The sequence below is a fragment of the Coregonus clupeaformis genome, unplaced genomic scaffold, assembly GCF_020615455.1.
Source record: "Coregonus clupeaformis isolate EN_2021a unplaced genomic scaffold, ASM2061545v1 scaf0429, whole genome shotgun sequence".
Taxonomy (NCBI): Eukaryota; Metazoa; Chordata; class Actinopteri; order Salmoniformes; family Salmonidae; genus Coregonus; species Coregonus clupeaformis.
The window spans coordinates 305,588-322,361 of NW_025533884.1; the positions used below are offsets into that span (position 1 = coordinate 305,588).

At 42.9% G+C, this 16,774-nt stretch overlaps 1 protein-coding gene across 1 annotated transcript in view; it reads left to right on the plus strand.

Annotated features, from left to right (window-relative positions):
* Positions 1 to 16,774, plus strand: part of LOC121585968 (ER membrane protein complex subunit 2) — a 72,906-nt gene that overhangs the window by 37,564 nt on the left and 18,568 nt on the right. The window contains exons 5-7 of the mRNA XM_041902341.2: positions 5,070 to 5,127; positions 13,529 to 13,614; positions 13,938 to 13,997. Coding sequence (XP_041758275.1) covers positions 5,070 to 5,127; positions 13,529 to 13,614; positions 13,938 to 13,997 — 204 coding nt within the window. The remainder of the gene's footprint in view (positions 1 to 5,069; positions 5,128 to 13,528; positions 13,615 to 13,937; positions 13,998 to 16,774) is intronic.

Consider the following 16,774-nt stretch of genomic DNA (forward strand, 5'->3'; position numbering starts at 1 on the left):
ATGATAGCCACATAAGCAGCTAATTAGCATTTCATTTTTGGGGGGTAAATACAGGCAAATATATTGATAAAAGTCACCTTGTCCTAGAGAGATTTACACGGTTCTCAAAATGTCATGCCAGGTAAAGCCTACACGAAACACAGCCCTTATTTTAAGTGTTTCTAAAATCCCCCATGGGAAAACTAAATGGTGGAAAAACAATTGGAACCATTTCCTTGTTTGACCACTAACTTTTATGGGTATTAAGACTCATACTATGGTACTCTATAAGAGTATCAAGTAGCTACAGTATGTACCGGTAGGTAAGTATTAGGCTACAATTAGGCTCATTTGCATGTGCCGTCTGCAAAAAAAATCTGGTGTAAACCCAGTTCACGCTCATGATTTGTAAAAAAAATATTACTCTGCCATTTTTTAAGTCATGGCCTCCTCCGTCCTTGACTTTTCCTAAATAAGTCTATACAACACACTGTCGTAATTAGAATCTTAATATCACAAACAGAACTGGAGTTATAACCAGTTTTAGGAGGGCATGTCATTGTTTTATGGTTTTCCCCCGTTGCCCCTCCCAACAGTAGGGCCTGCTCTGCTCCTTCTCCCGACAGTTGAAGGTGCTGTGGCCAGTTTATAATCACTCTGATAATTGCCTCAACTGAACTTAAACTATACCGTAACAAATTTCACACACACAAACAGATGAAATAAATGAAGTTAAGTATAATGTGGGAGTTGATGAGCGAGGTGACGCGAAGGATGCATAATTATGTAATCACCAATTGTGAATGAAGAACCTTATTCTAAAGTAGATAAAATTACTTTTTTTCTCATCAATCTACACACAATACCCCATAATGACAAAGTGAAATCAAGTTTTTAGACGTTTGTAAATGTATATAAATTAAAAAAACTGAAATACCTCATTTATATAAGTATTCAGACCAGTAATGATGGACTGTCGTTTCTCTTTGCTTATTTGAGCTGTTCTTGCCATAATATGGACTTGGTCTTTTACCAAATAGGGCTATCTTCTGTATACCACCTTGTCACAACACAACTGATTGGCTCAAACACATTAAGGAAAGAAATTCCACAAATGAACTTTTAACAAAGCACACCTATTAATTGAAATGCATTCAAGGTGACTACCTCATGAAGCTGGTTGAGAGAATGCCAAGAGTGTGCAATGCTGTCATCAAGGCAAAGGGTGGCTACTTTGAAGAATCTCAAATATAAAATATGTTTTGATTTGTTTAACACTTTTTTGGTTACTACATGATTCCATATGTATTATTTCATAGTTTTGATGTCTTCACTATTCTATAATGTATAAAATAATAAAGATAAAGAAAAACCCTTGAATGAGTAGGTGTGTCCAAACTTTTGACTGGAGGTGTGTTTGGTCATTGTCCTGTTGAAAAACAAATGATAGTCCCACTAAGGCCTAACCAGATGGGATTGTGTATCGCTGCAGAATGCTGTGGTAGCCATGCTGGTTAAGTGTGCCTTGAATTCTAAATAAATCACAGACAGTGTCACCAGCATAGAACCATAACACTTCCTCCTCCATGCTTTACGGTGGGAACTACACATGCAGAGATAATCCGTTCACCCACACCGCGTCACACAAAGACACGCCGGTTGGAACCAAAAATCTCTAATTTGGACTCCAGACCAAAGGACACATTTCCACCGGTCTAATGTCCATTGCTCGTGTTTCTTGGCACAAGCAGGTCTCTTCTTCTTATTGGAGTCCTTTAGAAGTGGTTTCTTTGCAGCAATTCGACCATGAAGGGCTGATTCACACAGTCTCCTCTGAACAGTTGATGTTGAGATGTGTCTGTGACTTGAACTCTGTGAAGCATTTATTTGGGCTGCAATTTCTGAGGCTGGTAACGAATGAACTTATCCTCTGCAGCAGAGGTAACTCTGTTCCTGTGGCGGTCCTCATGAGAGCCAGTTTCATCAAAGCGCTTGATGGTTTTTGCAACTGCACTTGAAGAAACTTTCAAAGTTCTTGAAATGTTCCGAATTGACTGACCTTCATGTCTTAAAGTAATGATGGACTGTCGTTTCTCTTTGCTTATTTGAGCTGTTCTTGCCATAATATGGACTTGGTCTTTTATCAAATAGGGCTATCTTCTCTATATCACCCTACCTTGTCACAACACAACTGATTGGCTCAAATGCATTAAGAAGAAAAGGAATTCCACAAATTAAATTTTAAGAAGGCACACCTGTTAATTAAAATGCATTCCAGGTGACTACCTCATGAAGCTGGTTGAGAGAATGCCAAGAGTGTGCAAAACTGTCATCAAGGCAAAGGGTGGATATTTGAAGAATCTCAAGTATAAAATATATTTTGATTCATTTAACACTTTTTTGGTTACTACATGATTCCATATGTGTTATTTCATAGTTTTAATGTCTTCACTATTATTCTACAATGTAAAAAATAGTAAAAAGAAAAACCCTTGAATGAGTAGTAAATGAGATATTTCTGTATTTCATTTTCAATCAATTTGCAAAAATGTCCCAAAACACATTTTCACTTTGTAATTCTGGGTTATGTGTGTAGATGGGTGAGATTTTTTTAAATAGATTTAATCCATTTTGAATTCAGGTATAACACATCAAAATGTGGAATAAGTCATGGGGTATGAATACTTTCTGAAGGCACTGTATGTCTTAGAGCAGTGGTTCCCAACCTGTTTAGGTTACTGTACCAACAATTGCATGTTTCTCTGCCCCTGAAGTACCCCCTCATGTGCATTTTATCAGTAAGCCTATGGTCTCATGGGTCTTCTCAAGTACCCCCTGTGGTTAGGCCAAGTACCCCCAGGGGTCCTAGTGCCCCTGGTTGGGAACCACTGTCTTAGAGGGATGGACTATGCCATCCCTGCGGCCTCCACAATGGATTAGTCCACTGAGACGTGCAGAAATCAGACAGGTGTGCCATGAAAAAATGTAAACATTTTGCGACCGCTCGAATAAAAAAATCTCTGTCGACCAACAGCCTATCGACCAATCAATCAACCTGTCGACTAAATGGGGTCAGCCCTAAATGGCACCCACCCTGTATTCAAGAGCATGTTGTGTCTCAACCGATGGCGGGCACAACACAAAAACCTCAGATGTTGTGAAATAGGGTCTAAGCTACAGCGTATGCGAATATGAAAAAAATCGGGAGTTTGTGTTTTTAGATAGTTGACGTTACATTTTTGTTATTACAAAACCTTTTTTTCAAGAAATAATAAAAATTTGACCACTTTTTGTAAGCTTTTAAATGATCTCAAACTCAACCGTTTATATTTTCCAGTGAAGAAGACATGGATGTCTCATGGTATGGTGGGGTATGCAAAATGGGTAAAATCTGAGCACCTTTATCTCCTGAATGTTTTGGCATTCAGGTCCAAAAAGTCACTTTCCGACCACTTTTTCCATGGGCAAACATGTATGGAAAGTTTTGTTTAAATCAAAAGGGATGCTGTCAAAAATGGATTTAATTAAACTGGATTTACCCTATAGGCCTGTGGTAAAGGGGGTGGGGTGGGGTGGACTGTAGATCCTAAGTGGTATGATGGTCTGGGTGTGTTTGTGGTGGGCTCTCTGTTTGTGTTGGAAACAACCATTCCACTGGCAAAAAGGTGGAGAAAAAATAAGTGAATGGTTCAGTGCTCTGCCCTTTTAGCCTGAGCAAGGGATTCCCCAGGAAGGAAGTGGTTTGCTCCCACTGCTATTCTGGGAGTCCCTCAATCTTCTCTTGTTTTATTTTTTGTATTATCTTGTTGTGCTTTTCGTCTCTGAGCTGAGAGACGAGGTCTTGCCTGCCTGTAAATATTGACATGGCATCTCAGTTTCAGCTTTGCTTCTTCTCAGCACTGTTTATTTTTAAATCTGCAAATGTGATTCATAAAAACAGAAAGGGAGTGAGTGTAAGGGAACAAGATAAACACAGTATTTTTGACTGGAACTGGAGTAAGGGTAATTCAATCTGTTTACCACCCCTGATCACCATGACTCGTTTATCGGTTATGTCAGAGTTGATGTGATAATTGAGAATGATTGCTCCTGCACTGTCAGATTAAATACATGGCACACACTGGCCTCTAATTGGCTTCAGGCGGAGGTACACTGGAATGACACAGCTTCAAATGACTAACTATCCATCACCCCCGACACACACACACACTGTGTCTCGTTGAGCCCCCCCCAGTAAATAAAGCAAATCAAAGTGGCTCATGAGTGGTTGCTTGGTGCCGTCTGAAATCTCCCAGAGTGCAGTTGAGTAATAAAGTGGATGTGAGGGAAGGAGTGGCACTGGAAGTGGGGCTGCTCACTGCTAATTGGAAACAGAGTTGCTTCTGTTGTAGGTTGTGGTGGGCAGAACAGGTTTTGATCATGGAGCCCTGGCTTTTTGGCTGCTAAACCGTTAGCGTTGCAGATTGCCTCTAATAAAAAAAAACAAGTTCAAAATCATCCCTGCGGACCCATGATTTGACATGACAAGTGAAGGGAACACGCCTCCCCACCTCCCTGTTGCCAGGAAATGTCTGCATGGTTTGGTATTTACAGCTCATAACTCACTCATTTTAAACAGAATCGTATGGATTCCCCCTTTGCTCCGTAACTTTAAAACACACATTGTGTTGAATGTAGCTCTGATCAGACTTGTATGTAATGGAAGGTTGCCTATTATTCTACACGGCTCAAAAGAAAGGCCTCTAAAACAAAGCTGAACAGATTAATTTGATTCACCTTTAAACAAATCAAAGGCAATCATTGTGTATACACTCTTCAGATCAGTGTGCTTCCCTACTCTTTGTATTGGTTTCTTGACTCATTGTTAAGTGGTGTAAGCCTCTCACAACGCAGGCTATTTGAGCAGCAACAGTAATGACTGTTTATTTCCTCCTTTAGGTCACTGCTGATTTCTGCAAGGGTTCACAGTGTAACCATAGAGACCGGCCACGTTGTGTACAGAAAGTTGATTGCCTTGAACTCTGTTTGATTTCCCCACCACCTAATTTTTCTTGACTGGTGAGTCTTTTTTTTTTCTTCTGCTTTTGAAGGTACGAGGATGCCAGCAAGCAGTATGATTCAATACTGCAAGACGATCCCACCAATACGGTAAGAGAGGAAAAACACACACTTATTCTTATTTTGTTACAGTTGTGGTCCAAACTTTTTGGACAGCTTTAAATCTGCTGAAAAGCTTTGGTATTCGTGGTGTGAGTTTGCCTAGTTAAACTCTCCTTGGCCTTTTTGACCTCAACCACATTGCTGATCAGGCTCTCACACACACACACACACACATTACAGGAGTTTGAGGGAGCGGGAGATGGGGCAGTGGTTCATGGTCTTAGGCAGTGTTTGACATGTTGGGTGGAACTAGGGCCAAATAAAATTCCTGCTCTTTGAAGACTGTGATATATAGGTAGTTCTTAGACCCCCTCTGGGGTGAGCAGGACTGTGCTCCACTATTACGTCCTCCATTACTGTCAGGCGGCTTCAGGTTAGGGATGTTCATGAAAAAGCATTTTTACTTGGTCATGCTTATCAGTCTATAAGTACATTTTCATAACTTAATGGTATTAAATAGGTGCTTGTGTATTTTCGTTAGTCATGTATATTATTTATCACACACGCACAGCATACATAGCCTTGTTTGAGGAGCGGAATAGCCAATCACCTGTAAAACAGCGCGAGAGTAGCTCAAAAGCTGGTGCCGGAGTGAAACCAGGGAGATCGTTCAAGATTGACTTCGAAATTGGATGTCTATCCATGTCTTGCGGATGTCGGGAAATGCCTTCAAAACGGCCACTAGGGGCAACAGTGAGCGCTATTACCTTGTCGTTTTTGGTTTTGCTAGGGCGTTGTAGACGGGGATGGGCGTAATCCCATGACTCTGGATCAGAAGGTTCTGTGTTGGATCCCAGTGGTGGACACTTTTTTTTTTATTGTTTCGTTTTAACTCAATCCCAAACCTTAACCCTTACCTTAACCATTCGGAATGAGTGCCTAAACTTAATCCTTCTGATTTTGACGTTTGAAGAAATGGAACGATACAGAACAGCAGGAGCAACCCAAGGTGTCAAAAGCACTTAGAAATTTGACGTTGGGAGCAACTTCTAAATTTGATGTTTGGAGAAACGTGGATAAATGTCTAATTCTGCAGTGAGACTGCGAGACCTTGAGTGAAACATGCTTTTGTAAGCCCAGTTTTGATGGCTACGGTTTAAAAAGAGGTAATATTTTTATTTATCTCAATCTCAACTGGTAATTAAAGCGCGCCTCCCTTTCGCCATTTAAGTGCATAGGCTATAGTCAACGGTAGGCAGGCCATCAGCGCGTCACCCACCACTTTGCAATGTTAGCTTGAGGCAGTATGATTGTTTGAAACCTGAACGTTTTACTTTACTTCCTATAATGAGGCATGTCTTACCTTTCTTCAAAATAGCCTAGTAGCCAAAATCCATCCATAGAAACGTGGAGGCAATTATTTTGACTTCCTCATACTGTTAAACAGCATTTCTCTCCTGTTCTATTGGTTTTCATATCAACTTTCTTTCGTTGTCCAGAAGCCAGAGGCCATCCTAGTTGTGGCTATTAGAGTCCCCCTCGTTCTATGTTTCTAACTGAGATTTTCATCTGTCACATATGGAACCACTCGCATTAGGTGCGCTGTTTAGAACAGGGTTTTCCCGCAAATTGCATTTGAAAATTACGTTTTGTTAGCTGCTTCATTACAGGAGTTTCATGTTCAATAATAGGCTATAGCCTTTTGACTGAAAGACGATAGGTTTGCTATTGTTGCATGTTTCTCTTAATTAAAAATGTCAGTTCCTTGTATGCATGCATAGAATTTTCTGTTAGTCACATCATTTTACTGTCTGGATTTTTTTTTACCGGTTAATGAGGGTTGGTTAGTCGGCAGCAAAATTGATCGAAATGTGCATCCCTTCTTCAGGTGTAAAGCCCAGCGTTCACTTCTAAACAGTAGAAACAGATACAAGAAGCCTTTGACTTTTACTCAAGTTCTTGTTACATTAAATCTTAGGCCCATGCATAACGCACTGTGAGATTTGTAGAGCGTCTGGCCTCTGACAAGGCTGCTACTTTACCACTATCTTGATCGCCACTTGCTGTATCAGTTCTATCCACATGTTGTCTTTTGTGTGTCATCTGTATAACTGTATCTGCCAATTAGTCTGCATTATCACAGTGATGTAGCAAAACAGTTTTTCCCACAAAACAATTCCAACAAATGCAACCCTATGGTTTACACAGCAGTTAACCATTTGAGTCCGTCAGATTATAAGTGGGTATAGCCTTTAGATATACACTATTGCTTTAACTTCCATACTTTAAGTTCCATACAATCTTCTCTCAATTTATATTGAATTTCAGCTGAATGACTTGCAAGACCATGTCTATCCAGTGTTCTGCCAATCCCCCACCACCAACCCAAAACGCATTGTACCTGCTGTTAATTGTTTCCATAAGGACATGTGGCCACGCAAGAAAATACATGTTTTAAAGTTTTTCAAAAGAAACCATGACCTTATTTGTTTTGGCAGTCCTCCTGTAGACGTTCAACAAGTTTCTGTGTTGCCCTGACACATGAACTTGCTTAGATATATGAAACATTTTCTCCTGGCTGGCAAAGTGTGAGAGACGAAGCGTAAACATTTGTTCTTTGGACACCATGTGAGGATTCTGCACCTCACCGACTGTCTGTTTCAAACAAACGGACGCCTTGCTGACAAAATCAATAAACTTGGGTATACTCTGATGCAGTCACCTCCCCTTCTTTCTGGTGTGGAAGAATTACCTCCTCATCTCTATGGATTCCCTGTAGTGTAACTGTCTGCTCCCCCTCGTTCAGACCCCTTTTCACCTTCTTCACTTTGTCATTTACCGTCATTTTATTTTTATTTTACTCGCTGTTTCTGTTGGACCAAACCAGTCACTCTATTCGTTCTTCTATTAAAATGAGAGATCTATTTGTTTTACACAGGTTAGATCCACCATGTCCTATTTCAATTATAAGCACATTAAATACTCTGTCATGGAAGACAATACATGTGGTGGGAAGGGAAGAGCAAGTTAGTTTGTATAGGCTGTGATGCCTCCTGAGAAACTGCTTTTGGTCGTCAAGTTGCCAGTGCAGGCACTTCCACAACCTCAGCAATAAATATACTGAACAAAAATATAAACGCAACATGGTTTCATGAGTTGAAATAAAACATCCCAGAAGTTTTCCATATGCACAAAAAGCTTATTTCTCTCCAATTTGTTTACATCCCTGTTAGTGAGCATTTCTCCATTGCCAAGATAATCCATCCACCTGACAGGTGTGGCATATCAAGAAGCTGGTTAAAGAGCATGATCATTACACAGGTGCACCTTGTGCTGGGGACAATAAAAGGCAACTCTACAATGTGCAGTTTTGTCACACAACACAATGCCACAGATGTCTCAAGTTTTGAGGGAGTGTGCAATTGGCATGCTGACTGCAGGAATGTCCACCAAAGCTGTTGCCAGATAATTGAATGTTCATTTCTCTACCATAAGCTGGCAGTTTGTCCAACTAGCCTCACAACCGTAGACCACTTGTAACCACGCCAGCCCAGGACCTCCACATCCGGCTTCTTCACTTGCGGGATCATCTAAGAACAGCCACCCGGACAGCTGATGAAACTGAGGAGTATTTCTGTCTGTAATAAAGCCCTTTTGTGGGGAAAAACCCATTCTGATTGGCTGGGCCTGGCTCTCCAGTGGGTGGGACTGGCTCCCAAGTGGGTGGGCCTATGCCCTCCCAGTTATGTCAAATCCATAGATTAGGGCCTAATTAATTGATTTCAATTGACTGATTTCCTTATATAAACTGTAATTCAGTAACATCTTTGAAATTGTTGCATGTTGCGTTTATATATTTGTTCAGTATAGATAATTAACATGAGTGAATCACCAATAGGGTCTGAAGTCTTGGAAATGGTTTTGTTCACTGGCTTTAAAGAACAAAAAGTCAGGTGTTTGTCCAAGGTGTTCAATCGCGGTGGATTGCCCAGCCTACATTTTTTGCCAAACTCGTCTCTGGCGAACTCCAATCCACCAGTGTCTGTGACAGGTGGAAGAGAGATTTCAGTGTGTTTCCAACATCTGGTTTATATTCACAAAAAGTAGTTTCCATAATGGTAGCTAGATTTAATCTTTCAAGCTGACTTTAGATAGTTGTTTTCCAGTTGGAAAACACTGAACTCTTTTAAAGGGACACTTCAGGATTTTGGCAATGAAGCCCTTTATCTACTTCCCCAGTCAGATTAACTAATGGATACCATTTTTATGTACCTTTAACAGATCTCTCACCCATTAGCTAGCTTGCATTAGCATTGATAGTTCTGTCAATTAGCCTACTTGTGCTTAGTTTTTAGCGCCATTTGCTGTATTTGAGTATTATGGCTGCAAACTGAACTAGGGCTCGGCGGTAAACTGTAAAAGACAGTGCCTTGCAAAAGTATTCATTCCCCTTGGCGTTTTTCCTATTTTGTTGCTTTACAACCTGTAATTTAAATGGATTTTTATTTGGATTCCATGTAATGGACATACACAAAATAGTCCAAATTGGTGAATTGAAATGAAAAAAATAACTTGTTTAAAAAATAAAGAAATAACGAAAAAGTAACTACAAATATTCAAATGTGTAAATAAAAAAAAACTTTAAATAAATAGTCTTGACGGTATTGAAAAACCATCCCGTGGCCATTTCCAAATACCCCGGTATACGGTATATACGCTAAATACCGCCCATGCCTATGCACGACCCATAAAGCATATTTAGAACTTGTATTATTCAGAAACATAAAATACTGGCATACCGTCAAAAATTTGAAAAATATGATATTTTGGCCATATCGCCCAGCCCTAAACTGAACTTGGAAGGGCAGAGAGTAAAATCAGCCTTCGCAAAGGACAATGTTTTAGGCAGACTTCGCTGAAAGTCTACCGGGTTCGGAATTATCAAAGGCTTTCTAGGAGCTCTACCTATGACACGTACTAGTTTACTTTAATGGATAAACTAGTTCAAATATGCATTGCCCTCTTCATTCTTTGGGTAGTGAGATCTTCACCAATGGGAAATGGGAGGTGCCTTGGGAATGGTGGGTACTAGTACTCACCAGACAATCAGAGCAACACCCAGGCGATGTCCTGGGATGGGATCACTCCGTTTCCTGATCTCCAAAAGGCTGGGTGGATGTCTCCCGGAACACCAGCGCCCTCTCGGTTAAACCTGAGGGCGGGAATGGAAACAGGTCCTCACTGTCCCCTGGTGTCCTCCAAACCAGCTTTTTTCCCCGCCAACCCATCCTGGCTGGTGAGGGTGTGGATGGGGGCTGACATCATTTAGGTCACCTGTCTTTACATTTTACATTTTAGTCATTTAGCAGACGCTCTTATCCAGAATGACTTAGTTAGTGAGTGCATACATTTTTCATACTGGCCCCCCATGGGATTGGAACCCACAACCCTGGCGTTGCAAGCGCCATGCTCTACCAACTGAGCTACAGGAGGATCTCCTCTGATCCCAGTCCAGCATGTTCTCTAACATGTTCTGTACAATGAGGGAGGGGATGGAGCTCAAAGAAATGGCGGAAAATTGGCGTTCACAGCAAGGACTTGTGAGGCATCCCAGCATGCCGAGCTGGAGATTGGAAACTGAGCTGTTGTAATTACAGGCTGTGGAATAGATGTGGTACCCATTAACCAAAATTGTTGAATCATCAGAAATTGCTCAAGGTTTCTCTGCCATGGCGGTGTCCAAAGAATGTGTCGAACTCTTAGCCCTTCCAATACCTACAGCAATGATCTGGCGAAATTCTCGTCTGCTTGCGTAAATGCATTTTTGTGCTTTGCTCGTCTTTTTTTCTTTTTCTCTGAGAACTTTGGCTAAAAGGCTATAGCCTAGTGTCTGTCTACCACATTTTCATACAAAAGGTAACTTCATTAATTATTCATTTGGAGTCCAAATGACACTGTGGATGATTCATCTGATATATGGAATTCCGACCCTCATTTCATAATTGGTGTGTAGAAACACTGCTAGTATTTATTGAGAAAGCAATTGAGGTCGCTGAGAATCCCTTACTGAGGTTGGCCTAGAATTGTATGCAATTAGAGTGTAGGACAAGATAGTTTTTACAGAGGTCATGATGCGCTCAGATTTCTACTGAGCTGAAACTAGATCCTGTTGAAATGGAAAATATTGGCTCTTTGCAACCTTTATTTAGGCACTATTTAGACAATGCTTCTGTATTTGATATCTGGATGCCTTCGTAGACTTTGATTCCAAGTAATACATGTAAAACTCCCTCAGCTCTTAGGCATTTGAAACATCTGTAATATTTTTTTATTTTTTTTTACTGTACACCAATGTTTTACTCTGAATGTTTTAGTGTCGTTGTTGCTTTTAATGCAATAATACCTTCATCTACTAGCAATGTGCCGCTGTTGTGAAACAGCATCGTTCATGCCCCCCATTTTTCTCTGTATTCTTCTCTCTCGCCTTCATCTCCTCCCTCCATCCCCTCCATTCTCGACCCCTCCATCTCTCCCTCCATGTATGTTATATAACATTATTATAACATAGGCTATCTAGGTGTCCAGTGTAGTCCTCACAGTCAGAGCCTGTGTTGTGGTGAGTCCTTCTCAGCGAGAGCCAGGGGTGATTCAAACAATCCAGTGCTCCACTCGGAGTGCTCCTCGAGAACCCTAATTAAAAAAGAATCATGACAACGGCGGGATTATCCCTGCTGCCAGGTTCTTCTGGATCATTAGTTTGGAGAGGGGGAGAGAGCAAGAGGAGGAGCGGTTTGGGAGAGCTCCGCATTTAATAAAGTTCCGTGTGACTCCTTCGGGGCTACCAACTTCCATATGTTCTGAGTGAGCCCCAAGTGGTTCTTTATCAGGAAAAAAGGACTGGGAAAGAAAGAGAGGAATGGGGGAAGAGAGGGGTGTGGGGTAGGCCTACAATTGCAAGATCCACACTGAAATTTGGTATTCTGACATATTTTTGGTATCGGACAGGGAAAATCCATATGTTAGCAATTTGGTTAGAAGTGAGTATAAATTCCTTAATCTCACATAGCATCAATCCCCAGTAGAATATCGTCCATGTAGAATAGTGTGATCTTTTGAGGAGATATGTGTTTTATGGGCAGAGGGGGGAGAGAAGAGGAAATATGGTTGGTGTGACCCCCCCCCAATAATACAGGTCAAGAATAATCTAGATATTTATAAAAAATCGCTGACTTTAAGTTAGTGTGTGTCTGTGTGTGTTGTGAGAGTAAGCACCATAGCCAGGCTGTAGTGCAGGTCCCTGTCCCAGGGTGATGGATAAGTGGATTTATTGTGACGGCGGTGTCAGTGGATTCCCAGATTTATGGCCGCTCAGACGTGACTCATGCACAGCCCTCAATGGCTTTGGTTATGAGTGTGGGAGAAAGGAAGCCCCACTCAATCAAATGCCAGTCCATAAATAAAATGGGCCATGGCAGGCAGGGCAGCACAATTCTAATGGCAACAGCAGCCCGTACAGCAGGTACTCACACACACACACACACACACACACACACACACACACACACACACACCAAAACGCCGCCTGGAAAAGTCAGAGGAGCGGGCGTAATACTTTCTGATTCAGATTGATGAGAATCTAATCCACCTTAAGGTCACTTCAACATCAAAAAAAATAAAAAAAATGGCAATTGGAGGCTGATGTAAGTTAGCTAGGTTTCAGAAGCTCATTCTGAATGCGCTGGCCGTTGGGTTTGGGGTAAGGCAATGTTTTTCCCACTTAGATGGGGATGACTCACCACTTTATCTCAGCCTCTAAGCTCACACACGCCGACTCTCAAACGTTGACTCATGATTTGTGTTCTTCCTTCCACAGATATAGCCTAGCTAACCATTACGCGATGCTGGCACATCAATTTAAAGTTGCCCCATAACAATATCAATAATAGTCGCCTTAAAAGGGACATCAGCATTTTAAGTAACGAGGCTTCTCACCGCTGTGGAAGAACTGTAACAGAAAAGTGCTCAGTAAGGCTGGTTCATGCAGTCAATATCTCTCTCCTAAATGAAGATATCACTTAACTGAAATGAAATGATTTGGTACTGAACATCACCACATCACATCAATGCTGTTGGCTGATGATTCCGTAGAGAAAATGTAAAATCCTGATTCCCTCCACTCCCAATAGACTTGGCGTTCTGTGAACTCATGGTCCCTATCCCCAGGGGGATCGGCCAGGAGCAGAGGCGAGTAGCTTTGACCAACATCCCAAACCCCACCACCTCCCCAATTTCCACCTGAGCACAGTTCCCAGACTCATTTAACACATACCCTCCTCCTTTCTTTCCTCTCCCTTTTATTAGTGTGAGCACTGAGGAGAACCCCTCTCCTCGGACAAACACTTGAGGAGCTAAGACCTTACTAATCCTCTGTTGATGCTGATCTCCACAGGCGGCGAGGAAGAGGAAGATCTCCATTCTGAAGGCCCAGGGGAAGAGTGCCGAGGCCATTCGCGAGCTCAACGAGTATCTGGAGCAGTGAGTAGTGTTTTACAAGGGGATTTGGACGACCTCCTCCTCATCCGCACCTCCCCTGGTCTTTTTAATTAAAAGGGGGTTTGCATTCGATTTGAGCCGGGCTGGGCCACAACCTGTCCATGAGACCCCCCCAACCCTGCTCAACCCCCCATCTTGGGAGCTCTGCCTGTCTGCCCTGTCCGTCTATGTTAGCCTAGTTATATAATGCCATGATTTGGATTGATTTGAAACGTTGAGATTTCAGCTGTTGTACTATACATTAGAGAGGTTATTGTTGATGATCCTCAATGGGAGACTCCCTAAATTTCTCACTGTTTTTACAGGTTCGTCGGGGACCAGGAAGCATGGCACGAGCTGTCGGAACTCTACATCAACGAGCACGAGTAATCATCGCATTTCTTTATCACATTAATTTAACTCATTATTACATTTTAGTCATTTAGCAGACTCTCTTATCCAGAGCGACTTACAGTTAGTGAGTGCATACATTATTTTATTTTTTTCATACTGGCCCCCCGTGGGAATCGAACCCACAACCCTAGCGTTGCAAATGCCATGCTCTACCAACTGAGCTACATCCCTGCCGGCCATTCCCTCCCCTACCCTGGACGGCCAATTGTGCGCCGCCCCATGGGTCTCCCGGTCGCGGCCTGCTACGACAGAGCCTGGATTCGAACCAGGATCTCTAGTGCCTTAGACCACTGCGCCATTCGGTGCCCACATTATCCTACGTCACTTGTGATTAATTTACCCACATTGTTTTTACTGACTTATTCCAGTGGTGAGTGCTGTGCCAGCAGTGTGTCAGCACTCCCTGGTGTCAAGACCTGGAGGCGGCATCTTATCATATCTCCCAGGGGCATCTGTCAGCTTCTAACAGACTCAGGGGGGTGAGACAGAGTGGGGAGTGTCTGTAAGCAGTAACTCCTCTCCTCTCCCAGTCTCGGTGGCTGAACTGACGGCTTGATCCCAGAGGGGATGTATTAGGATGGGCACAATGGAGAGGGGCGGTGAAATGCCTAACTCAGCCAGGGGTCTGCTTTGAGCCCCTGTCTTTGTTTGTCACATGGAGAGGAGGGTAATAGGATTTAGTCCCTAAGCCCCCCACTCATACGTATGGGGGGTAAGACAACCTCCTACTGATATCTCTGTTGCCAGGGGTAATTGTCAGTCTCCCAAGACAAGAGCATTGCAAGAAATGTTTTTGTTTTGTTTGTGTCACTTTTTGTCCCTCATTAATTGTCTTGGGGGCTTAGGAGTCAGGGAAGCAGCCGTCTTTCACGGAGGTGTGTGTGTATGTGTGTGGTTGTGTGAGCAGCACACCGGCTCTGCGGTCACCCTGGCAAGAGGGCAGTGTCTGCAGGAATGTTTAGCGTAGTGAGAGGGCTGCTTATTGGATATTTCATGTTTTTGTCCCGAGTGGCTTTATTGCTGTAGTAGCGGGAGGAAATCCAGGGGTGAGCGGATTATCTCCCAGCTTAGCCCAACTTTTCTAATATCACCCTATTCACTCCCCGAGCCCCTTATCTACAGGCGTGTCAATTTCTTTTCTCTTTTCTGTATTTTGGGTTACAAACGCCCTTTTTCCCCCTCCCATCCTCTTCCGGACAGCATGGCATTATCGCCTTTCTTTTCCACAGAGAGAGAGGGAGGGAGAGTGGCTGCAGAGAGATTCCCAGGAGAAGTTGGTGGCACTTTCTTTCCAGAGCCAGAAAAAAACAGAGGCTGATGGAGAAGTGAGGAAGAGAAATAAACGATTCCGCCCTCACTGTGTAGCGCCCCGCAAGCTAAAAATATACAAATCGCTCACGGATTCTCGCCTGCCATTGTTACATGGCTCTACAGGCATCAGTGTTCAAACATTATGACAGTAATTAATAGCCTAACACAGTGGAAACTTTTTTTGAATAATCCTCATACCGCTGAGTGATATTCGGACGTTACTGAGATTGCGCCTTTTTGTTATTGTTGCGTTGAACCGTTGAGATGCTTCGACTCATTGAGAATCATCTGAGCTTTTAGTGCTGTTGAAGTAGTCTTTATTGAACTACTGTCTATCGGTTCAGATTGGCCTGGTCATCCGACAGAGCATGATGACTTTCTGTGGTCAGTTTGCACAGTCTAATGGCGGAATCTTGATCCGTTTGCCCAGTCTAGTTGGGGAAAAACTTTGGGCTGGAATTCAGTCAAAATGTGGTATTACAATTGGTAGCACCAAAAACCAACCGTTGTCTGGTTTGGTGTTCAAAGAAAACAAAGCAATTGTGTGAGTCATCCGAACAGTGCTACCACCCCGAGCTAGCACCGTGGTCTCTGAGCCCAGGCTTAGGGAGTTGGAGCTGAGTGGTGGTATTGATGGTCGGAGGGTGGAGATTGGAGGGTGCGGTACTGCAGTCAGCCAGGCCTCTGCCTGTTAATGGAGGCTGCCTCTCCTCTCTCCTCTCCGCTGCAGGCCGGGGCCACTGCAGGAGCACATCTGAAAGTCTTTATGGGGAGGAAGTGGTAATTGTAAGCGGCCCCCCAACCTTCCAAATACCCTGATCTCTCTCGCTCTTTCTTTCTCTCTCTCTCCCCCCCAGTTTCTCTCCCTCTCATTCCAACTCGCCCCTCGCTCTCCCCCACCACTCTCATGGTGTGGCTCTCTGTCTTTGAAGTCCTTTAAACAGACTCTAAATGGGCCGATAGTCTCTTCATGTCGTGCGAGGCAGCATTTGGGCCTGTGTTCCCGCCAAAACACCCAACTTGCGTCAGCGTTTTGTTTCACTCCTCTCTCCCTCGCTGGCAGTGAAATGGCTACAGATTAGCATCCATATCTTGCGTCATTTAGGATCCCACAAGCACCATTTTGGTTTTTCTGCGCATTTCCAAGCGCTGATACAGCATATGCTGGATCACGTACAGTCTCTCTACACTAGAATTGAATTCAGGTTTTTTTGTGTGTTTTGTCCGATTTTGGTTTAATAGCCCTGTTTTAGTGTTCTGGGGTCATATGGTTTATGTAGTCTGTCAAGGCGTGGGAATTGTGTGTGTGTGGACTTTGTAATTCTGACTGTGTGCGTCTGAGTGATAAACTTGCCTTCCCTTGGACGGGTCCCCTGAAGGGGAAACTGTGTATTAGATGTGGAATGGCTGCAGATTAGCGTGAGGTCAACAGCTCAGC